This window comes from Balearica regulorum, chromosome 12, assembly GCF_011004875.1.
Source record: "Balearica regulorum gibbericeps isolate bBalReg1 chromosome 12, bBalReg1.pri, whole genome shotgun sequence".
Classification (NCBI taxonomy): domain Eukaryota; kingdom Metazoa; phylum Chordata; class Aves; order Gruiformes; family Gruidae; genus Balearica; species Balearica regulorum.
This window is the reverse complement of record NC_046195.1, coordinates 12,827,441-12,853,066: the sequence shown is the minus strand read 5'-3', so window position 1 is coordinate 12,853,066 and position 25,626 is coordinate 12,827,441. Positions and strand designations below refer to the sequence as shown.

Below are 25,626 nucleotides of genomic sequence, written 5' to 3'. Positions count from 1 at the left end.
TGTGCTCATTTCAGCCGAAAGCAGCACCAAAAGCAAAAGGAACCACTGATATGCCAGGCCTGTTGGCATTAGGGCTGCCTAATGTGTCTGAAAGAAGAGAGTTGCTGTCCCAGCCTCAGAAACGTGCACTTTGATGTCTTGCTGCCGTTGGCAGCTAACTGAGGTAAAGCAGGTGCCAGCCCCCGGGGCTTGCTGGTGCGCCCGTTTTGCAGATACCACTGTTGGTGGGGCCATGCTCTCAGGAGGCTCGGTGAACTGATCTGGGTTAAAATAATACTGCATTTTTGGCACTTCAGCTCAGTGATGTGATTTGCAGCCCTGACCCAAAGCAGTTTTATCACAGACCTGAGGAGGAGGGAGTGAGTTGTGGCAGAGACAGGGGATGAGGAGCCAGGGAGGTCTGACTCCAGGTTTGCTGGCAGAGCTGGACCTGCACCCCAAACGTGGGTTTGGCATTAATGCAACACTTCCCCGGACCAGGGACTGGCTAGAACAACAGGCTTGTAAAGTCTAGAGCTGCCTTTTGTCACGAATAACCAGGAGTTTAAAATACATCCTCTGTCATTAGATCAGTGGTCTGGCCAAGTGCTCATCAAGCAGCTGAGATGTTTGTTTGTTCATGCAGTAAAAAAGCCCCTACTTATCTAACACATAGTTGACACTTGAAGCATGGCTACTTGGCAGTGGATTTTGTCAGTTAACTCACCGCTGTGTCCTTGGGCACGGCACATGGTCTCTTGTGTTGCTGTCCTCTTGTGTGCTTTGATAGGAAAAGAATCAGGAGAACAAGGTGGTTCTTGTAGTGTCTAAAATAGCAAAGGCAGACCATTGCAGTGGAAGGAGGACCTTTCCATCAACTGAGTTGTTACAGGAATTTGTTTTACTAAGTCTGTCTTACTGAGTTTTTGCAATTTCCAGAGAACTGCTTTTTTGGCAAATAGTTCTTAAAAGTAAAGTATACTTTACTTTCCGCATTAAATTATTTTTGGACTTGGGATGTCCATAAAGGTGCCGTGGCAATCATCTGCTCGTCTGGGGTGCTAAGGCCACCCAACCTATCACATGCAAAACGGTTTGGTTTTTTTTTTTAAATGAGGTGCTGGTGCTGGTTATGTTTTATGATGCTTAATCAAGTGTAGGAGACTGCTCATTTCACCTATACATACTCTCCACTCCTGTGGCAGAGGTGTTCGTAATAGCTGAATAAGTAGTATGGGAATATGGGAGCATTAAAGTGGGCCTAGGGGAATAGTTTGTTTTGAGTAACAGGTAAGTATGGTACAGTGCAACCTTTGGACACCAAATGAAAAAAACTAGCACCTTTGGATAGCAATTTTTAATCCCGGATTACTGAAAGTGCACCTCTGGAACATGACAGGTGACCACATGGTACCTCGGTGCCGACTGGGGTTGAACATGCACCACGCACAACATGGAGCAGGTGATGCTGAGGCTGGCTCAGGAGACAAGACGTATAACAAGGCATGAGGTACATTTGGAGGTCCTTGCACCCTAATCGGAGAGATTTTACCGTATTTTCCAAAACTGTCCAAACACGTACTTAGAATAAATTTAATACTGGTATCAGAAAGCAGCTCTTTAATGTTCATGTGGCCAGACTAGAGTCAATCTGAAGAACGTGTTGCATGGGCACAGGGGCCCCAGCACCAGCTGTGTTTCTCTCCAGATCCGTTTGTACATCTGTTTGCACTGCAGGATCTGCTGAAGAGTCCATTGCCAATAATACAGACTTCTACTTGCAGGAAAAGCTTTCCAAATCACCAGAAAGGCTTTTTCTGGTCTGAATATCGAAGGAGAGCTTAAGGGGAATACTTCTGAAAATGGCTCAAGATAATCTATTTAAAAAAAATAAAAAATCTGACAGCTATCTAGCTGGAAAGTGTAAGAAAACCTGGTTTATTACCACCATGCAAAGCAATGGGACAAAGATAACCCTTATCATCCATGCTCCTCAGTTTAATTATTGAACCATTAGTACAAAAGATCAGAGATGGTGGAGAGATTACAGATGTATAAGTGTCTTGGGAATAGTAAAATCAATCAAGTTTCATTTTATGTTGATATCATTACACTCTTATAAAAGACATAAATTAAAGCTTGCCAGTTTTACTGGAAATAATTGAAGCTTTTAGTCAGGAACTGGGAGGACACACTAAAACTCCTCTAAACCAGAGATCAATAGCCCTGGCTTTAAATACGTAAATAAATAAATAAATAAATAAAGCTGAAACATGTCTGCTGAAAACAATGAATAATAAGGAGACATGAGGAGAGGTTAGCACACCTAAAAACAGCTGCATTTTTAAGTATATTGGTTGGCCTAGTAAAAGATATTGCCTCTTTCTAAAGCCTTGCTTCTCTTGAGATACATAAGCATATAATCTAGACCTATAGGGAAAAGCAGCTCAAATTAAACATGAACCATTAATGAAAACTGCATTCAGTGGTGTACTAACCTAATTACCATTCGCATTGATTGGGAGAATCCCAGGGCTTAATGTTGATGTCCGACTCAGGGTCCTTTTCCCCTCTGGCAGGACTCGCTGACCCTCCTTTCCCCCCTTCCCACCCTGTGCCTTCAAAAAGATCTCAAGACATTATTCAGACATTGCTACAGCCAAATGGAAACAGGAATCAAAAGAGAATGGTGTGCCTGGGTGTGCTGAAGAGGCAGGGCTGGTGCTGTAAAGGCAGTGATGTGTTTTGCACTTGAAGCGGTTAGGTAAAATTTCTGCTATCATTCAAGGTGCTTCGATGCAGACATGCTATCTGAGGAGGTGCAGGTAGTCAAGGGCATAGGGACAAAGATCTATACAGGTGAGAAACCCAGTAAACCCAGACTTTGCACATCATAAAGCAACTGCGTCCAGCATCTGGGGAGCACTGGACTTTATTTCTATGCATGAGTGGACATTATGTGAGCGGTATTTGCCAGGCAAGAGGGGAGAAGGCTCAGAGCAGCGTCTGCCCCTGTCCCCAGCACACAGTGCAGCCCCTGCCCAGTCCAACCAGCATCGGTGCTGGCAGCACGCTGGCTGTGCTAGAGCAAATAGCCAGCCACTTGCTGGAGTAAATAGTCTTGTTCGCTGCCAATCTGCCTGGTAGTGAGGGCTCATGCAGGGAAAACCACGGGCAAAGCCACGCGTCCGTTGTGGGTCACGGCACAATGGTGCTCCCAAACGGGACCGTCGCATCACCCAGCCTTCTGCAAACTGAGAGGGAGATGAAATATTTATGAGACTGCTTTGGGTGGGAGCAGCTGTTTCATCTATCGACACTGGCACAGTTTTTCAGTAGAAGACATAAAATGCTATGCCAGATCAGCAGCTTAAAATTTACACATACAAAATAGTGCTTTTTAATGTATGAAATGCTAAGAAGGTCTATTTAAATATATATATATATCTCCAGGGGACAAGCTGGCTGCAGATTTGAACAGCCTTTAAATAATTTGTGCAACGCACAGTAGCATCCTTGAGTCCCCATTAAATTTCACTGGCCAAGACTCATAATCAGAGCGCTCAGGGGCTGCAGCAGCCTTAGACTAAAAGGCTTCACTAGTGTTGGTAGCAGCAAATCTCTTCCATATTGTAGCTCCCTGGGGCACAGGAAGACATGTCATATAAGCCACGATGGACTATTGGAGTGCTGTTTAGTTGGTGTTTCTCCTACTCCAGTCATTTGGGGTATTTTTGCTAATTTGCAGGAGCTTTGTCTGCCCAAGGACAAGGGTGGAGGAAAGGGAAGATGAAGGGAGTAAAGATGAAAGGAGAAGGAGCGTGATTTTTTTTTTTAGTTGGTTTTGGGTATTTATACGTGCCATTGCCTCTTGAGACCACATTTACCAAGTTTTCATTTACTAAACAGAAGATTATTTCACTTTTTAACTAGAATTTTCACATTTGAAAAGCAGTCCCTATTGTTGCAATGGTTTGACAGCTCAAAGTCGACTTAGATCTTGGAGTTGGCACATGATTTTTTTAATATCAGTCACTTGTCAATTACTTGTGTTTGGGACAGAAGGAATTGGTTACTGGAGAGAAAGCGTCTCTCCAATTTCTGCTAGTGATTGGTCGCTGTGGCCATGCCATCGCTCTCAGAGAAGGTCTCTGGATCTCAGTAGCTTCAGAAACGCCCGGTCTGGTGCTGTAGCGATTAGCGTTGGTAATGCTACCCGAGTTTGGGCTGTCACCACTGTGCTGCTGCACTCAGAAGAGTAATCAAGTGAAAGACTTTAATTTCATAACGAGCCAAGCGATCCTCTGTAGCTTTCAAAGATAGTCTGTTAGTAAAATCTGGTAGGTATTAATTAACTAAGAAAAAAAAAAAAAAAGAGCAGCAGCAGCAGAACTCTGTATGGACTGGCTGTTTCCAAGTGTATGGGGTAAACAAAAACCAGAGACAGTCTTTCACCACGGTTTTTGTTACAGTCGTCTTTGAGTTTGTAACAACAATGAGAACGAAGGGTAATATTTTGACTCTTAAAGCCGAAGATCTGTCACTAAGATGGTGAAAAATTCAGTTACTGGTACTTGTTTCTAAAAGCAAATGTGTTAAATACATGTGTTGGTAAACCAGAGTCATGACTGAAATCTATTGTGCAAGGAGATCATTATCAGTTTTGTATTGAAGATTAGCTTTGCTCAGTCATACACGATTTTTGTATTATGGATATGTGGAAAAATGACCTTTCCTTCTCAGTTCACATAATTTTTCATAGCAGTCTCCTGTGTGCTTTATGAAGATAGCTGCAAAAATAAAATCTGATAGATCACTTCCAATTCTTTTTGTCTTTTCATATTTCATATAGTCCATGAAGAACCTTCATAAATTTTTCATACTTGCCCATAAAGATTTATTGTAAAAGAGAGACTCAAACCAGCCCTTTACTATTTGCAAGAAACCCAAGTGTAGAACTTACTGTTGGTACAATATTTTAGAAATAATCATTTTGTTATAGCTGTTTTGTCACAGCAGGAGATACGTTTAGTGTAAAGTTGGAGTTAAATCACTTAAGGCAAAAATGTAATGTAGCTGTTCCTAATGATCTTTATAGTGCTACAAAGGTAATCAAGTCATTTGTGCGTGTAGTGACTGCACATGCCATCAGATAGCAACTGCTGCCATCCCAGAACACATACTTTGCATATGCAATTTCAGCTGTTGTATAGAAAACAGCTGGATTTGAGGGCTCGATCTTAATTTCTAAGCATCGTCAAAGACCGTAGTCTACAACCGAAATTTCACTTGGTTTTGACAATGTGCCTATCCATGGGATCTCAGAATGATGTATGTGTGTTTGCTGGAAATTTCCATTGGTGTGTGTTATACAAAACACAGGTGCCTCCACATATAAATCCAGATTTCTCTTAGACCAGTTGGAGAAGATTTGTTTTATCAGTCTTTATAGTCCCAGTATTTTACCAAGAGAGAGCGTGCTAAATGCCTGCTGTAAATCTAAAAAGTAGAAGATAAGATTAGTAAGTGGATAATGATTCTTCCCATTCCTTGACTATAAAATGTGATGCATGTTCATGCTTTTATTTACAATTTTGTCATAAGTGTCCTGAGTTATCTGAGGATATAATGACAGTCCTTTTATTCACAAACTGTGCAATAAAATAGATTTATTTATAGGCACTTTTAATGTGTCTTCCCTTTCTAGTGGTTCAAGATTCTCAAAACACAGGCAAGCAAGACCAAGCTGTTTTAGCAGGAAGACAAAGTTACCCATTCATATACAGGATACATCTTAATTAAATTTTTTTTAATGCCTTTTCTTTCATCTTTGAAATCCTCCTTGTAAAACTTTAAACACTGTTTAAAGTGTTTAAAGCCCTGCAGCCCTGATCAGCTGTGATCATACTTATATTTCAAAAGTGCTGGACTGGCTTCGGAGCAGATGTCCTACAGCAGCTTGTAGAGATCGGGATCGTTCCTTTTCATCTTCATCTTTCCTTTCCCCTGCCTCCCCCAACTTGCTACAACCCTCTTACAGCAAGCATGCAAGCTTTTCCCTGAAGTCTTCTACCTTTATTTTTGCCCATAATAAGAAAATTAGACCAGGAAAGCTGTGTTTTCATATGGCCCCATCTTACCTTCAGATCTACCTTTTTCTCCTTTTTTCTATGTCTTGATAATCCCTTCCTCGCATCCTGCAGGTGTCTCATGAGCTCATTTGCATTCTTTAATTTAATTGACTTGCTCTTAGCAATAGAAGACTGATAATTTTTTTTATCCAAACATATGCCTTTTATACTTTCAACTTTAATAGACTGTCAACATTGAGTGAAACAGAGGAGGGGGAGGAAATAAACAAAACCAAATCAAGCCAGAAGACACTAATAGCTCCTTTTTCTCTCCATGGGTTTTTACTGTGATCGGCCAGAGCTACAGAGATGTCCCCTCTTTCAGAAACACCTCCATTCCTTTTGAAAGAACCTTCCTGCAAAGAATTAAAACTTTTTTTCTTGCCAAAAATTTTAAATTAGCAGAATTAGTTGTTCACTTTTGGAGATCTATGACCTATATAAATTTAGCAATCTGAACAGTTTAGTAGATGACAAATCATTTTAATAAATATCTTTCATGCTTTTTCCAGTTTGCAGAGAAATTCCAAGAAGTAAAAGAAGCTGCCAAACTAGCAAGAGACAGATCTCAAGAGAAAATTGAGACATCAAGCAATCATTCCCAGGTTTGCAATTTAACCATAATACCTTATGCATACAGGATAAATAATTTAAAGTTAAATTTTCTAATGGACTGTACCAGCTTCTGGCAGCAAGCTTAAAGTATATAAAATGAAGATTGCCGAAGGTAATTGTCAGCTGCTGGACATTAACATTGTCAGAGGCATATTTTTCATCCATGCATGCTCTTTGCCTTCATTTATATCTTTTTTTTTTCAGCAGTTCTTGAGCTATTATAACTGGTTTATAACGGGGAAAGCTATACATGCTTTGATTTGTACCGTTACCCACACTTGGGGTCACTGGAAAGTAAGTCGGTGTAATGCTTCAGCAGACAGTCAATCATCAGATTCATCACGATACTTCTGTTTGTCATCTGTCGCATCTAGTTTTGCTGGAGTTTGGTTTGCCAATGGAGAGACTGACTTTGTGGCCATGGTGCTTCACTGCCTAGGTGTGACTAATGGAAAGCCGTGGAGTGGGAACGGAGGCAGTGCTCTAGGGAGCGGGTGGGTGGAAGAAGCTCCTGTTGCGTATTTGTATAATACACTTTTCTAGGCAGCACACCTTGATATGGCCAAGCGCGTCCATGTCCAGGGAGATCTGAGTTTCTTACAGATGGAGGGAATTGAGTGTTGTCGCAGTCTCTCTATATGTTTGACTGTAATTTCATATGCATTGCATGAGGTAAGAATGAACCCTGTTCAGTGGGCGTTCTTGGCCTGGGCTAATATTTGGAGGAAAGTTAGACAAATTTCGATCAGAGAGAAATTCAGATACATGATCAGAAAAAAGTTGTTGAATGCTCTTAGTCTTGCAGCTAACCTCCTTTGTGAGGTCCACAAATAGCGATCTGAGAGGCTGTCTTTGGATAGTCATTTTTTAAAGATTTTGGTCATGGCCTTTATGGTTCACTTTCTTTGTTCTCTGTTGGTGATCAGCACCAGGCAGTCTATGAATGGCATCTCTTTGGAGGAGCAGTATCTTCTTTTTTTTATTTTTGGTTTGTGCTTTGTGTACTTCCAGGTGCACTGTATTGTTTCGTAATCTTCAAAAAAACCCCAACAACCTTTAGAAAACACAAGCCTGGTCAGTTAAAACACTTTAAAAGTTTTTTTTTAACACTTTGTATATCATTATCATTTTTTTAATTCTTTTTAAACAGACCAGCTTTGCAGCCAAGATGTAAAGGGTATGTGTCTGTGGCCATTGTTCTGGCAGGAGAGCATATGCAGCCTAGGTCTCATTAGGATGGTGTGGGATCAAGATTACAAAGCCATTGGTGTTGTGGTGATGCAGGAGACGCCCAGTGTTCATCTGTGTGTTGTGCCGCAGGAATCTGGACGTGAAACACCTTCTTCCACTCGAGCATCTAGTGTGAATGGGACAGACGACGAGAAGGCATCGCATGGTGGTCCTGCTGAGGCACATCTCAAGTCTGAGAATGATAAATTAAAAATTGCTCTAGCCCAAAGGTGAACTTTCTTTAATACCTAAATTGCATTGGAATAGTGTGCTATAATTATCTGATGGCTAATGATATTAACAGAAATTATTCAAATGTAATTGCATTAATTTAAAATCAGGCAGTAGAATGGGTGAATGAGCAGACTTTAGCAAGTATCTCCTGGTATCCAGTTGAGAGATATTTACTATTTAGATTTTTCCTGATCTAGTTCGTGATGAAATAAGATCTCTTTTGTTCTGCTGGTGCCAACTCTTATAACCACCTTCATTTGTGAAGTTTTAGAGATACAGAAATAATATTAAAGCCATGGGGGAGCAATTGCTACTGATAACATGTGAAGCCAATTTCTTCCTCTTTGAGTTTGCTGCATTTACTTTGATGAAAATAGATATGAATTTTTAAAATTATAAAAAGGAATGAACTCAACCATAAAAAGTTGAAGTGGGAAGTATAATTTCACCAGGCTGCTTAGAAGTCTTAAGGGGATGTTTCTAAAGCTGTGGACAATGCCCTTTGAAGTCACATTTTTTGCTATTTGCTTTGATAAATTATTTGAAAATGCTGAGAAGAGTAATTTGCAACTATAGTGAAAATACAGGCATTAGAATATGCAAAGTTACATTAAAATAGAATAATTCTCTACTGGGATCTTGCCTTGTCTGCGTCTTGCATGTCAATATATTTGTGAATGGAAAGAAAATATAACAGGATCAAGCTACTCTTAAAAAGCTATTAAAAAAATAAGGCAGCAGCACCATAAGCGGCATTACCCAGTGAGCAATTCTAAGGTTGCATAATTATATTCGCAGTATATCATCTCTATTGACATTTCAATAGAGTAACCTATTTCAAATCATAACGTTTGCTCGTTCCTCCTGCTGAAGACACCTCCACAGGCAAGTAGCAACTAGCACGTAGGGAGCTTCAAAGCCTTCCTTCCATTCACTCTCTAATCTCGTGCTCCACGCTGCAGCTTGAAGCTTTGGGGAATGAGTAGTTTAATTCTTCAGCATTATGTAACACTTTTCTGTTTAAGGCTGAGCATTAAAAAAAAAATCAAATATAGGTAGTGTCAACCCCCTGTCATCTTCTGTTCTGAATTATTGTACCGTTTGCAAATGCGTAGAGTTGCTTTGCTGCACGGGTACCACGTCCCCAGGCCCGCCAAGCAGCGGGTGCTCAGCGAGGCACAGCCGCGCCGCTCTGGAGGCGAGCGCAGACCGTGCGCAGCGCCGGAGTAAAACCCCTGTTTGCAAACGGTGGAGATCCCAGATGTCAGCTTAACCCTACAGCCTGCTTTGACAGCAGGACTTTTGTTCCAGAAGCACAGGTCACTGTTGCTGGAGTTGATAGATCCCTTTGTTTTGGCAGAGACAGTCAAATTAAGGCTTAGGTTCTCGTGAGGCGGGCAATGGCTAGGGGCAAGTACCTGCATCTGAGTATGCTTGGTCTCAGAACAACAGCTCATTGGTAAACACACGCCATGGGTGGATGAGTTTGCAGTCAGGTAAAGAATAATGATACGCAGAATTATAAGGTGAAGCCGCCTAACGGCACCCTGGTTTTTCTCAGTTCATCCAATGTGAAGAAGTGGGAGACGGAGCTGCAGACGCTGCGGGAGAGCAACGCCAGGCTGACCACGGCGCTGCAGGAGTCCGCGGCCAGCATCGAGCACTGGAAGAAGCAGTTCTCAGCCTGCAAGGAGGAAAATGACCAGCTCAGGAGCAAGGTAGCAGAACATACCCACAGGAGAGCCATCTCTTCCAGTTAGCTGCTCCTGCCATTGCTCTTTTCCTTGGATTTCTGCTGCTTTACCTTGGTGTGTGTGTTAGGAGACAGGTTTTGTCTTTGAAAAGGAGGTGGATGGTGGCGGGGGAGTTAAGGCAGGGGCTTCCCTCTGTGCGCAGCGGGCAGGGAAGTTGAAAGGGCTGGGGATCAGCGGGAGGACTGGTGCTGCCGCAGCATGTGAAGCTCCGTGTCGGCAGGGGTTCCTGGCTGGGGTGATAAACCAGAAACGTTTTGAAAGTGGGATTACTATTGCGTATCCCTTTCAAAGCTCACTTAAATACTGCCGGATGATGAATGAGCAGAAGGCAAAGATCTGGCCTGGTTACGCACAGGAAACTAAGCTGGGAACCACTCAGAAGCAAATCCCAACGGCAGACAGGGGAATGAGGACGTGAGTTATATCCCCAGCTGTGAGCTGGGTCCTCCAGCGCTAATACCAGGCACATCTCATCCAGAAACCTGCCAAGAGGCATCGTCAAAAGCTTTTTCCCCTCCATTACTGAGCACAACATTTCTCAGTAGCTTAAGATGGAGGGTGAGCAGCAGCTACAGCAAAGAACAATTGAGAAGTTTAAATTTTCAAAGCCTCAGTTTATAGTAGTCATTGGTACTGTCCCTCAAATCACACCGTGCTATCCATCAAGTGCCGGTAGCAGCCCCACACAGTGCTGGTCCCAACCTGGACACGGGGAAGCCTGGTTTCCATGACCACCGCTCGCAGGGACAATTTCACTCCCTTCATCTCAAATGTCTTCGAAAAAGCTGGACCCTTTCCCGGTTCACTTAGATGGATCACTGGGACGTTTGGAGTAGAGATTGGATTGTATCAGCCTGGTGAGGGGTTGGTTTGGTTTTTTTTGGTTTTGTGTTTGCTTTCAAAGAGGGGAAGGAATTTCATATTTTTTTGTATGTCAGTAGGCTGAAAGTAGTATTTCTACGTTGGAGGTGGCCTGGGTTGCCTGTTGGCACTGAAATTCCACATGGAGCAACCTTTTCCTCAGGCAGATGCCTTCTGACTATTTGCATGTATTTTAGGTGTGCACAGCGACAATTCAGAGATCAAACCAGAACTGTGTTAGCTGATGTTACATTGACAAATTAATATTAACTGTTACATCATTTGGGTTCCTATATCCAGTCTCTTTTGGATAGGGGAGAAGTGAGAGACTGCAACAGTACATTACAAGAAAATAGCAAATTATGATTACGGATTACTACTGATTACTAACTACTAATTTGTGGGCTTTTACTTTTCTGTACTGTTGCAGAGAAAAGTTGTTCTCATTAACATTAACTGATGAAACATGGCACATCTCAGTAGCTGTAGCCTAGATATGAAGAGGTTAGCAAAACACTGCCTTACTACAGCTGCAAAGTCATCCTACCGGTGACTAGCCAGGCTGTGCAGCAATGCTGTCTGTACAATGTGCTGTCTTTGTCTATGCAGTGAGGTTTTCTGAGCTTTTCCCCCGAGTAGGTTCCTCACTCGGTGCTCACGCTGCACCACTGCAGCGCCCTGGGAAGTTCCTTCTCCTTTATTAATTGGGTCAGAATTTTTTGCATATTGCTCTACCTTCAAATGAGGGAAGTTATAATCCCAAAGCAACATGAAGCTGAGAATTAAAATACATACTTTAATGAGCCGGCCCGTTGGCCTGTGGGAAGTGCATCTCCTGGGAGCTAAGTCCAAAGCTGGCAGGAGGAGGTATGGAGAGAGCAAAGCACGTCCCTGGGCAAGAGAACAAAGCAGCGTACGTTGTCCTGAACTGGTTCTTCCCCCAAAGTTTTGGTGTTGTGTCCCTTGTACTCCAGCTAGAATAATAAGCAGCCCCTGAGGAGGCAAAGCTGGGAGTGCTGGAGAGATTTCTTCTCCTTGCTGCATTAAGAAAACCCATCCCTTATAGACTTGTGTTGGTTTCATGGAAGTGAAGTGCAGATTTTGTCCCCAGCCCCACTTATTTTAGCAGCTCAGTGTTTTGCACATTCTTGAGTAATTATATGAGATACTGTGTGAGAGAGAATAAACACAGTCCCGGGGCTTCCTAGTGGATGTGTAAATTGGCTCTTTTTAATGAAAGCAGCAATAATTTTGTTGCAGTGAATCAAGTGCTGTGATCTAGGAAACAGATCCATGACAGATCAAAATTGCCCATGCTTCCCTCTGCTCAGTGGAGCAGTGCCCCTTTACATCAGCTAGGGTCTGCCCCATATTTCCAGAAATTTGAAAAATTTCACCTAACTTCTGACATTTCTTAAAGATTGAAGAACTGGAGGAACAGTGCAATGAAATAAATAAAGAGAAGGAAAGAAATGCGCAGCTGAGTAGACGTCTCCAGGAACTGGAAACAGAGCTTCAGGACAAAGAGCTGGTAAGTGCCCTCTACACAGAAATGACATATTTTTGAGTTTGAGTGGCTCAGTCTGCTTCTCTCTTGGGATGTAGATTTATGGACTGGCTCACCTACACCCAGAAGCAGCCCAACGTCTCAGGGTGTCACTCATTTCTAGATTTTCCACATTCAACTCTTTAGCAATAGTTTGACAGAGTTCCTCAGTGTTGATTTCATTACATGTTATGCACTGTGACAGCACACATTAATTTGGCAGCAGTTAACAAACATGATACTTTTATGTATACAACACGTTACTCCTAATAGAAGAGCTGGAGTGGTGAAACAAGTTGCCCAAAGCCAGGCAGACCTACGCTGAGAACAGAGTTTCGGTTGCCAGTCCCCATGTCCTGAATTCCTGCAGATATCAGGACCATCATTAAAAGATATAATTTACAAAATATCTTGGCATTTGTGTAACAAGTCCTGTTTCTTTATGCCGGTGGCTTGTAGTCTTCAGCTTTGCTGTTTCACGGTCTCCCTCTGATCTCAAGACTAATGCCAAGAATGAGAATTTCAGATTCATTTAGAGTACCCCACTTTGTCATTTTTGACGTACAAGGTGTTCATTTTTCTAAGGAGAATGACATTGATGGCTTGGAGCCCCTGAACAGTGGGGAAAATAATGGGATCCTTGTATTTTCCTTCATTACTGTGACCAAATGCTCTGTGCTGGCTGAAGAGAAAAAGCTATCAGCAGGTGCAGTAAAGTTTGCCATGTGCCATTACAGCATCTCTGCCGGTGCTCTTAAAAGCAGTGCTGTTAAGGGGTTTTAAGATGGCACAAGGAAATAGTTTAGGGAGATGGATTTTGATGCACTGTTGTAAATATAATATGGTTTTCAGCCCCATATTTCAAAGGAAGATGTCATGCTTTCTTCCCAACCTTTCTGTGGTAATAGCATGTATAATAACCCTTATTCTCTGCCAGCATTTTCCTCGATTCACATTTTTACGGTACCAAATGAACCAGAAAATTGATTGACTTGTGAATATTACATGCCTATCTTCCATGTACACTGACAATATACTAACTTGTTTTCAAACTGCAGACTTACATTAGCAGGTTCTTGATTAGGTCTAAACCACCCATAAGGAACCTTTTCATGGTCTGCAATTCAAACCAGCATGAAGCCCGGTCGGGGACGTTGCTGCGTAAGAGGAGCTGCTGATAGCCTCTTCATGAAGGAGAGAGAAATTTAAAGACATGGGAGTCAGGACAGAGCTGTCTAGTGAAATAGTTATGTATATACCATATGCCATGTGCCATATACCATATATATAGTATGTATATAAATATGCACATACTGTATTAAACTATTTATAGTAAGTATGCAGTATAGTAGTGTGTGTATATATATACACATAGTAAGTATATATAGTATAATATATTTATATTTTGAGATGTAAGTCCCCAAGCATTATTTATGTATATACAGATATATATGTGTGGGAATCAGGGTGACTTGAGAAAAAAACATTATTGTCTGGTGCTGTGGAAGAGCTTGAGCTATGAGTTCTGTTACACTCGTAACTTAATTTGTGCAATTCCTATTGCACTCTGAGTTCACCTGTTAGGGAAGAAATCACATTTCGTAGCCAAGACATCTGCCTTTGAGTCAGGAGTGGTTTTGCTGTGCTGTGTCAGTACAGCTCAGGGAGGACATACCCCTGTTCACTCTTGAGACCGTCACCTGCACGGGCAGTTTCTGGAGGAGGCTCTCACACTCTCTTCAAGGCACAGAGTTTCTCTGGACCTGCAAATGTGCTTTTCAGATGCTCTGACATTCCTTCTGGAAAATGTACAGGCTTTCTTTAGGTCTTCCCCTACTACCCACATTGCTGGTGGTCGTTTGTGGTGTGAATGTATTCAGCGCCCTTAATTTCCATCACAGACGTGACCTCCTATCAAGTCACATCATTGCTCTTTTCATGAACTCCTTTCAGCTAGTCCCCTCAATTTTGGTAGTGATGCCAGAACTGAATACAAAGTTGGGGGGTGGGGGGGTGTCTCAGAGCTGTGCAGTGGGGGAGAGCCCGTTACAGCTGTGCTCTGTAATGATGTCTCTATATATTCAGCTCGTAATGCTGTTGGCCTTTTTTTGCTGCCATATATCATAGAAAATTCATGTCTAATTTGCTCTTTGCTACCATCTATAAATTGCTTGTAGCATTACAGCCCTTCAGATTTCTCTCCCATTGAATATATCTTTTGCATAGGTATGTGTTTTCGGTTAAGATTTCATTAATATAATTAATGGCATTCATGCTAGAGATTGGATTACATTGTCTTTTTTAGAAAAACAAAGTCAAATATATAGTCCAATTTTCTAGTAGAAAATTAGCATGGAATGCAGAATTAGCATTTGGAATGCAGACATGCTATTTTGATTATTTTACATCCAAATATTGTGCAGAATACAATAAAATATGTACAGTCATTTCATATTCTCAAATTTTCATTATATTTTAAATTGAAGCTTGCATTAATATTTTTTTTTCTTTTATATTTTCAAGGAACTGGAAGAGCTGAGAAAGCAGGGTGAAATTATACCACAGCTAATGTCAGAATGTGAATCTGTATCTCAACAATTACAGGTACAGTTTAGCAATGAAATTAATTTTAAAATAGTTCATACATTTATTTTCTTTCTCGAAACTATATGCTTTTCTTTGTTCAGACTTCAGTGTTTGAAGGCAAAAGAGCTCCAGTTTGTAAAAACAAAAAATGCTAATGACATGCAAAATACACCGTGCCCTTCCCAGCACAGGAGTAATTAAATAGCTCAATTTCTTTGCCTTGCTGTTTGCAGAAAGTGCTTTGCCTGGGATCATGTTGCATCTATCTCCTGCAGATTCCAGGCTATCCTGGATCCCGTATTTCTGCCGCTCTGGGCTTGTGGAGCCGCACCATAGCCATGTGTGTCGAGCCGCGCTCCAAGACCCGCGGCTAATTGCCGCAGCGGCACCAGGGAAGGCTTTTTGGAAAGAAGCAGATGAGCGTAGCTACACACCACCAGGGAAAAAAAGTTCACCTGAGGATGCATTGACACGCTGTGTGATTCCTTTCCAGCAGAGCATGGCTCGCTGTGGCTTGGTTTGCACATGTGTCTCCTCTCCTGGGAGATGCTCGCTCGGAGCAGAGCCGGATGGGCTGCGGGAGCCCTGCCCCAGCCGGAGGCTGGGCTTTGTGCGTCACTCGTTAAAGCCAGGGCTTGTTAAATACAATAAGTTAATCCATGAAAGGAGAACAAATATAAGCAGTGTTATCAATGAAATAAAATCCAATCAATGAAATAAGCCATCACGCTGATAATCTAAACGATCAAAAATAATTTAGAAGGCTGCTGAGGAGTGCAGATGATGAAAATGGTTAAAATATGAATTTTGTTTGATTCAGTATGGTAAAGTATGTTGTCCATGGCTTTTGGTGAGAATAAACAAGTGCTTACATGCATGAAATGGAGAACAGTAGGCAGAAGAGCTAACGAGAAGGGAAAATAATAGAACAAACTGCAGCAGGGGAAGTGTTACGGGGCTGCCCCATTCCTTGCCTGAGTGCTCACACGAAGTGGAACTTTAAAAAAATACCAATAAATCCAAAAGTGCTGAAAAAAGCAGTATCATTGCTCAGGCAGTATTTTCTAAGCTTGTTTTTCAAGGTTAAAGCACCATAGATAATTCTGTATGTAATCGGTGGCACAGCATCTAATTCTGCAACTGTAGCAATGACAGAAATATATGCACAGTGCATGATTTAAATCCAGCTGAATTTTAAGATATCAACCAAACGACAAAATCTGATGCAAAGCATCTTTTCCAGTTAATCCGTCCCCTTTCTTGCGTGGGCTTCCTTGCCTTTTAATCTGACTAGCACATGTCACTTGCTCTCAGAGGTGCTTGTCTTAATGAGTTTGCAGAAGTCAGAGCAAACTTTTACAGCCCAGCTGCCAGTTGTTGCTTTACCCTATTAAATGCTGTTCATCCTTCTTCTCTGTGATCATCTTATTGTCTCTTTTGTCTTTAAGGCTGCTGAGAAAAAGAACAAAGATCTTGAAGAGAAAGTCAGAACGCTAAGGACAGAAGTTGAAGAGAGCAAACATAGGCAGACCAACCTTAAAACTGAATTAAAGAATTTTTTAGATGTACTAGACGGGAAGATAGATGAATTACATGATTTCCGACAAGGACTGTCTAAACTTGGGGTTGACAACTAGATGGCAATAGGTTTTTTTTTTTTGTAGTCTAGGGTCTGGATGTTTGATGTTTTGTTGATCCCAAACGTGTGTTTTACAAAATATAACTAGAATGTTCCACTTGTTTGCATCGTTTTTGTACATAGAGGCTGAAAATTTGCTGGGGGAGGGGGGTTCGGTTTTGGGGGGTTTTTTTGTTTGTTTATTTTCCAAACCAATCATGCTGCTCACTGAATTCTGTTGAGATTAGAAACTTTCTATATTGCTGCTCTGGCTTCGTGGGGTTGGGAACAGGTAGAGCGTTCTGTCTCAGGAATCTGGAACTAGATCTACCTTAAAATGAATATGCAGTTAGTTGTTGCAGGGAAATTTATATCTTTCTTAAGGGCTGTTGCAACCATAGAAACAGAAAACAAGTCTTTTTCTTGTCTGGACTATCAGCACTCCTAGCAACATCCACTTTTATTCCTTGGTGGAGCAGAGAGAAGATTAGCTGGAGCTCCTGCAGTTTGTAAAATGTGCCTGTGATGAGCTGCAGTCAAGTGAATCACTTCACACAGATAACAGTATCTTTAGGGACCACGTCGATCAGGCCTGATTTGCCAAAAAAACACCCCAGTGGATTTCAGATGACCTCCCATACAGCTTGCCTGGACCCATACAGCACAAAGTCAAAGATACAGAAATGGATTTCAGTCATACATCTTACCCGGTAGGTGAGGACAGCTTCTCTTGCTTAGCAGGATCATCTCTCTTTGGCCTTCAATTTTGAACCCATGTAGTTCCATCATTATGTGCATCTCTGAAAAAATGACCACCTGAGTCCTGGGACCAGGTATTTATTTTAAAAAGCAATATGTTGCTGGTTTGTACACAGGGCACATGCACCGCTGTGCAACTTGGTGGCTGTTGATTAACTTCTGCAGTAGTGAAGAAAGGGATGTCGATCTGAAAAGCAATATAAGGTTACTTGAAGGCGTTGCTCAGAAGCAAGTTTCTGCCCAGGAGACTGGCAGGGTCCTGACCACATGAAATCAAAATCCTTTCCTATGATTTCTGCATTCTCACCTCGTGTGTCTTGACAGGAGGGTGGGCGTTAGTCACCAAGTTAGACTGTCCAAAAAAAACCCCAACCCAAAAGGCAGAAATGCTGTCGTGTTCTCGAACTGATTATTCAGCAGCTCTAAATATGTTTTGAGAAATGCAAGGTCATATGCTGGGCTCCAACGAGAAGGAAGTTCACTTTATCACAGACAGGGATGTAAAAAGGGCCGGAGAGGAGGATTCAGCCCAAGTTTTGCTCTTGCCCCTAGGACTGCCTTCAGCTTCTCTCTCTTCTCTCTCCATAACCTGGTTTGAAAGTGTATTTACAGGGGATCTGAATAAATTCAGAAAAGAACTTTTGTTTATGTAACATTATTATTAGTTGCTTAATTCAGACAAAGCTTGGTTAAGAGCTGCATTAGTGCATTCCAGCGGTGACTAATATAAAATGGCCGCGCTTTTTTTTTTTATTTACGGGGTTTTTTCTTTTCTCGGCACGTCTCTATTAAAAAAGTGACCTTTAAAAGAAAGGTGGTTTATAAATGAAACATGCATTTATTACTTTTTGCGCATGGATATGTAATTTCCATGCTGGAGATAAGATCTGTCTGCAATTGTCCCTTGAATTTTCATTTCATCTATTATTGTTGCATTACCTTCATTGCCTGTTTTTTAGACTGGACGTTGTGTATTTTTGTTTTTACTCCTTTTAAACAACAGATGTGAAGCTGGGACCTTTCATAACCATCACAACCATTTAAGTCTCTTTAAAAAAAATTGCTGTAGGCTGTTGATATTTAAAAATAAAAATAAAAATAAAAATCAGGTACATAGCATGTAGGCGTGTGAAAAGTAGACTTTGCCAGCGTGGAAGATTCAACAATTGCATAATGTGGGGTTAGATCAGACTTCTCAAAATTGAAAATGACGTCAGAAACTGTGTGGTTGTGCACAAGTAATCTCCATTTTTAGTCTTTTTATTTGATAGCAAATCAGATAGACACCATCATTTACCAGGCAGCTTCTCCTCTCCTCCCATGCTGCTTTAGAGTTCCCAAACTGCAGCCGGTCCTCGCATCAGCTGGGAACCAGGAGATAACACAACTAAGAGCCGCAAGCAATACAGGTAGTTGGTGCCCTCCGCATCACAGTGTTTTGTTGCTTTTGCATCCAGGACCTTGCTCTGTCTTCTGGTTCCTTTTTCCTGTTGAGCAGTCTTAGGGCTTCCTTCTTGGTTTTAACCTAAAATCTGATTTTTAACATTATTCTGGGCAGAGGGATACAAAAATTATTTTATTGGGGTTAATCCAGCTCTTTTTTTCCACTTTAGTCAAGTCTATCTCAGATCCAGTTCATTAGGAATGTATTAAGCCACTCTTAAATTGCAGAGAAAGTGTTTCTATGGGATTGCATCAATTTAACAGATGGAGTTTAATACTGGTGCATTAAACTGGTGCATAGCTCTGACACGGGTGGTTATTTCTGTATCCTTCGTGCTCACCAGAGGAATGATGGGGTGTCCTTAGAGGAATCGCTACTCTGGCTCTTCTAGTCATGCCCCAAATGTGTATTTGCCTTATCTGCTGTAGCTCTGATGTCGTTAGGAGTGCCTGTACACGGCTATACACTGTGGGAAACTCCCTCCATCAAGCATCCAAGGTCTTGCTATAATTACCCCCTTTCTCTTTTTTCCTTCCCAATAGTTTGAAGTTGAGAGCTTCTATGTATAATTACTTGTAAACCTCTCCCCACACTCCCTCTCTTTTAACGTTTCCCTCTCTTTCATTTCATTTTTCCTCTTCAAAAGCCAAAAGCGCGTGAGGAAGAGGCGGCACATGCTCTCAGGAGTGTTTGGATGCCAGCCACAGCTCCCCTCTCCGGCCTGGCCCCGTCCCTGCCCCAGGACTGGTGCCCCGTGCGCCCGCTGAGCGGGGACCGGTGGTGTCACACACTGCTTATTCCTTGACGCTCTGTGGTGGCCCAGCAATAACCCCTGCGTGCCAAACCGTGAGCCCCACGCTGCTCCTCAGGGACCAGTCCTGGCATCAAAATGCCTGCTCCCTCCTGGCGGGAGCACGGGGACGGTGAGCCTTCCCCTGCCAAAATGCCCACACCATCCTACGCGTGCATTTGTTCCTCCTTTTGTGCACGTTGGGGATTCAGCCCATGCCAGGAGCCGCACTCAGCCGCGGCCAAGAAATCCTCATCCCTGTCCAAGAGAGGCTCCACAGAGCTTGGGTTTGTTTGTTATTAAAGTGCAGCGCTGGGCAAACCCTGGTTTCCCTGTGCCATTGGCAATGAAGTAGGTCGTCGCTCCGTTTCCATGGAGCCCGCGTGGAGGTGTCTTTATACAACGTTATACCTCACCTTGGGCAACTGTGGGTTCGCTTTCCAGACACAAGTTTCTCCCTCAAAGTGTTTGATGGCAGGATCTATCCTACCTCAGCTACGCAGTCTTTCGTCAATAAAGGTCTCGTGCTGGCGCTTCCCGTGCCGATACCCGCCGGCTGCACTGCTGCGGGTCCCACCACGCTGCCCGTCCTGCCTGTCCACCGCGGCTGGCTGGTGGCTCTGGGAAGAAAAGTCTGTGGTGGCCTCTTGTGACATGGGGTTAGAGAGTGTCTTACTGCCTTCTGGGCTTGGAGCTGATGTCAGAGCTGCTGAATAATGGGTTTGGGTTTTTTTCTTGGTTCGGTGGCCAAAATGAGAAATAAACAGATCTACTTTGTATTAGCACAAAACCTAAAAATATTCAGCGATAGAAAAATATATGGAGATAATTCTTTTCAAGGGGAAAGAGTGTTTCATTAGATATGTTATTTCACATTTTGGAAAATGACCTTAGCCTCATCTTTGGAATAAAGTATTTCAAAATGAAAAACTGCAACGTTGTATCACACCCCAAAATAAAACAGATTAGCCTTTTGCTTTTTTCCCTATTTGGCTGATTCTTTATCTGCTGATTTTGACTCAAATTCACATCTAGTAGTTTTGTTTGGCCTAAAAGTGCACTTTCAGCTAAATTAGTACTTTGCAGTGTTTTTCTGTCTGTATCTCTTTTGGTGTCTCCTTTACTAAGTGAGCTCACTGGAAGAAAACTCTCTTTTCTGTAAGAAATTCAGTGCCACTTCTCACTCTCTACAGCCTAGTGTTCAAAAGATCCTCTTTTTAAAACTAGTTTTACACTGGGTGCATCTGTGCCCAGAAAACAAATGTTATTTAGACAATGCCTTTTTTGTAGATAAACACCTGATTTTTATTTTGCTGTGAGCGATTTAGGGTGAACATTTTTGAAAGCCGCTCAACGAATTAAGGAGAGCAGGAAGGGTGTCTGCTGTTCCTCCTGCTGTCCCTGCCACTGCCATTACTTTCAACGAGCATCACCAAATGCATTCGTGGTGTTAAGGCGGGTGCTCGGCCTGTGCTCGGCGGCTCGGCGGGCACGAGGAGCCCCTGTCCCCCTCTCAGCAGGGCACAAATTGTCCATAGGCTTCCGCACTCTTCTGTTGCACTGTTCTTTCCGCAAGCATTCATCTTCTCCCTTATTAATTTCTTGCCACCTTTGGCTGCTTCATGACTGATTGAAGGAAAATTCCCTGTTACTGGCACCGCCTCGTAGCGGTGGGAGTTTCTCAGCCACAAGACCGTGCTCTTCGTTAGGTTCTTCTGAATAGTTATCTCTGCAAAACCCTTCAAAGCGTCAGTGACTTGTAAGGAATATAGCGCTGTCTTCCTGAGCCTATGGATTAGCAAAGATAAAACCGCTATCAGGGTGAAACTCCCTGCTCAGCTTAGTGCGTGACTGATGCTGAATCCCGAGGGAAGGGCGGGAAGGGGGACTCGGACAGCAGCAGCAACTAATTTTGACAATCGTTTCAGCAGAAGCTTCAGTGAAAGACGTGCTCTGCCCACAAGCTGTGGATGTGCCAAAGGTATAGGATGGCCACGCTGAACTGCCAGCTCATCCGCCTTTGTCCGGGCAGTTCTGGGCTCGTCAAGCCTGTAAATATCAAAAAAGTCCTCAGCATATCACAGAGGCGGCAGTGTGAGGGGTGAAAGGCAAATACCCACACACACAGCTGAGCAGCACTGGTTTATGGTCAGACATTTTTCAGTCAAAAATAGGAAAAGCTGCTGCTCTCCTACGCGGGCTCAGCAGCACCAGACCTTGCAGAAGGGCAGGGTCAGCTTTCGGGGACTCCCAGGCTGGGCAGGCAGGGTCTGGTTGTGGGCACGATTTAGCAACAGGAAGGCACAGAGCTACCCTAAAGTAATCTTTCTTTCCATGGATCGTGTTCAACAAGCACCTGTGTGTCAAGCAAAGCAATACGTAGCCACAAGACGTTTAATCCAGACACACCTCCGGACGGAGAGCCCCAGCTGGCCAACACAGCCTGGCCGGGGGTGCCGTGCCTGGAGTCCTGCACCCCCGGCAGCTCGGCAGTGCTTTGGGCTCATTGTTAGAATACAGACTTGACAGTTACGTGAAGTTTCCATGTCTTAAATACTGTTCTGTGCCGTAAACCAGAATGTACCTGAAGTGAAAGACAGAGTTAGGAGGGGAATGATAAACGTGACGAAGGTGCTTCCCAAACGCAGGCTCTCCTGCAGGCTGCAGGCAGAGCCGGTCCTGGCCAGGAGAGCTTTGCTTGCATCCCTGGGAGATGGTGGATGTCTAACCAGTTTGACTATCTACTGTGTTTTGTCTTAGCAATTTTTTTTTTTTTTATTTTTTTTAAATAAAAACAGCCTAAACATAGAGTCTTCGGATGAAGGTGCCTATACATCCAAAAATTTTATATGCACATTTTGAAATAGATTTCTTTTTTTCCTTTCTGGTCATTTAGTTACCTAATAATAATGACACATACAAGAAAGGCACTTGAGAAAAATCTGTCTGCTGTTGTATTTTTGTTTGGGTTTGGTTTTGGGTTGTTTGGGTTTTTTTAACACTGGTCAGCAATAATTATTTTAGCCATATACTAGCTAAAAGGACTGATAATGTAAGATTTGTGAACTAAGCTTCTAAGTTTGCAGTACGTTGATTAACTTGGGCATGTGAAAAGGGAGCTATGCTCAATAAAGGAGTATTTTGCAGCATTTAGATATTTTCATTTAATTGCCTAATAGTGATCACGAACATACTATTCTATAAAACCCATCATGAATGACAAAGCACATATAGGTTTTAACATGAATATATCCCTTGTAGTTGAAAGTTCTGAGAGTGTTTTATTGTGGTCTGCTATACCAAAATATTTAGACTACTATGAGATTTTAGTACTAAAGATAAACATACACCCTGTTTTTACTGTTTCAAGTAAAGTTTAGTGAATGACTGACAATTTGTTGATACACAACTGTGGGAAAACACTGCAGTGCTCTAAATGTATACTTTTATTTGGGTTTATTATATTTAGTATATGGTTTAATGAAAACTGAAGTGTTTACTACAGTTGGATCATTGTAAAAACATCTCTTACCTCGTCATTTTTGTCTGCTGTGAAAAAGTACTTTCCTCTTCTTTTTTTTTCTTTTCTTTTTTTTTTTCAAATAGACCATAGACAGTCAATGTTAACATTTAGACTCCTAGTAGCAGTAAATGCTGGGTTTTATATATATAAAAGGAAAACTTGATTTTTTTCTTTATCAACTTATTATATAACTTTGTGATTTTTATCTGATTTTATTGTAACATAAAGTTGTTTTATGTAAAAATATATAGTTTAAGTAAAATCTCTTGTCTCACTGTCTTCATTGACTTTGGAAAATGAACATCCTTGTGGAAATCTGAACTCAAGGTAATGCTGTCCTTTGATAAGAAGACATATGGAATAGTGCCTTAGATAATCTTAAAAACTCTTTTTCAGGAGGTGGAGCTTTACATTGTTTGTCTCACTCCACTGGATACTGTTAGTTCATCCAGAGGGGGCTGCAGGATTGGGGTGGGTGCATACATACATGCATACATACTGAACTGGAAAAGGAGTATCTAGAAATACTTTGGCGTGCGATTTTGGACTTACTGCGTGTTGAAAAAAGTCTATCACTAGGAGAAGGCTTTTTGTCACCCTGTTTGGAGGATGCTCGGTACTGAAAACCCTCCCGTGATTCCTGTAACTGATGTAGCAGCCCCTGGTGGCAGCTAGAGCTGGTATTTTCTCTGGAGGAATTACGTAGGACTCAGAAGTAGCCCTCTGTATGGAAATCCGAAATGTTTTGACACCAATGATGTCCTGTATCAGCATATAGCGGTTGCTAAGAGCCCTCTCAGAAGACACCTCTTCCCAAGGTCCTTGCTGCTGGCTGGCGACACAGTCCACACTCAACAGCACATCCCTGGTAGGGGATAAGGCTGAAGTCCACCTACAGACAGTATGTAACGATGCTCTCAGCATCGTCATATTCATCGTAGAGAAGCAGGGTTTGCTGTCTTTGCACCAAACCAGGCTTCCCCAAAGGAAAAAAGAAGGTTCGAGGACTGTTAAAGGGCTGAGGCTTATCGTGCCTTTGTTACTCTGTGCTACAAGGCTGCAAATGTCAGCTTTGGGATGGGTGAGAAACACATCTGCCCCTGACTTTTCATCAGAGCTCTTCTACCAGGAGCCATCAATAGCTCCGACAAGCAATTCAGCAAATTCTGGCAGTCCCTGAATAACCACTAGCCATAAAAGCAGCTTATATGTCCTCTAGTAAAATGCAAGTAACGCTCTCTAATTCTTAGCAAAAAAAGTATTTTTCTATTTGGATTTGCATAATTATAAAGCCTGGTGTAATAGCAATACCTGTGTGTACATCCCATCACCTACAGTTATCGGAAACAAGCCTCAGTCTCCTGTTACCAAGCAGGCTGATGATCCCGCAGCGTGCACTTCCATTCCCCAGCGACAGCACCCCTCTCCAGTCACGCGTGGGGAAGGGCCTCGTGCTGCCGGTCGCGTGGAGGTGCCTGTTTGGTACGGGCACATCTGATGCTTCTGTAGGCTAATTGCCTTATCAAGTCCAGGATATATTTTTAGCATCGAGAAAGTCACTGGTCTGTGTGAAGGCTGTTCCTCACCGGCTGTTCGTAATGCGGGTGACCAGCGTTTCCAAAAGAGACAGCCGAGTGACGCTGCCATCAGGGAAATCTGCTGCTGTCTGTCTGCGATCCCTTAATTCGCACGTTCGACTGGATTCATACCAGAAAGCTCAGGGAGCCTCCTGCATGGGGGTTGGACTTCTGAAGTTCTCCATTAAACAGCTTTTTACCTTGCTGTGTGACGCTGAGCTGAAAATATGAGCTAAAGGGGGATGAAGTTTAATATTTGACATCCAAGCGGATGAATGACCCTGCAATATGTCCTCCTTTTGGTTAGCTTGTATTCCTTCAACAGCATAAGAAAAGCTAATTTCCTTCCATTTGGAGGAAAAAACCCACCAGGGGGGAGGCCTGTATAAAAGCAGTACAGTGGATGAGATCCCTGAGCAGGAACAGGCTTGCTCTCTCCGTAACACGTGTAACTGGTGACAGGGCTGAACTTACATAAAAATTCAACGTTATTCTGGCCCACGCGCTCCAAACGCTTTTAATGTTCAGCACTTTTCATCTAAAGGCATGTCTGCACCAACAAGGGAAGAAAAGAGGATGTGTTAATTATATATTATTCTCTTAACTGTCTCCCCACTTCCTAGGAGACTTGAGCATTTATGCACAAATCCTCTGATACATACAGAAATGTGTGTATATTTTATTTCTTTTTATCTATCTCCTAAGAAGTATCCAAAAGCTTGTAAATAATTTTAATGATTTACAACATTGTATATCCTTTACATAATCAGCATTGCCAACCAGAGCAGAACAACAGCACCAGTAAGCCTAATATGTAACAGGCTTCTCCGGTGCACAACTAAAACGTGCATGTTAGGTGTAGAAATAGAGCAGTAGCAGATGAGAAAGTGAAGCCAGGCAATGAATGTAGCTCGGACTCTGACCTGCAGCTTCGGCCTCTGAACCAACTGGAGCAAAGTCCAACCATCCTTCAAAAGCG

General features: G+C 42.4%; 1 protein-coding gene across 1 annotated transcript in view; it reads left to right on the top strand.

Annotated features, from left to right (window-relative positions):
• Positions 1-23,332, top strand: part of HOMER2 (homer scaffold protein 2) — a 65,225-nt gene extending 41,893 nt beyond the window's left edge. The window contains exons 4-9 of the mRNA XM_075764402.1: positions 6,623-6,715; positions 8,046-8,185; positions 9,751-9,907; positions 12,225-12,335; positions 14,874-14,954; positions 16,385-23,332. Coding sequence (XP_075620517.1) covers positions 6,623-6,715; positions 8,046-8,185; positions 9,751-9,907; positions 12,225-12,335; positions 14,874-14,954; positions 16,385-16,573 — 771 coding nt within the window. The 3' untranslated portion in view covers positions 16,574-23,332. The remainder of the gene's footprint in view (positions 1-6,622; positions 6,716-8,045; positions 8,186-9,750; positions 9,908-12,224; positions 12,336-14,873; positions 14,955-16,384) is intronic.
• The last annotated feature ends 2,294 nt before the right edge of the window (positions 23,333-25,626 follow it).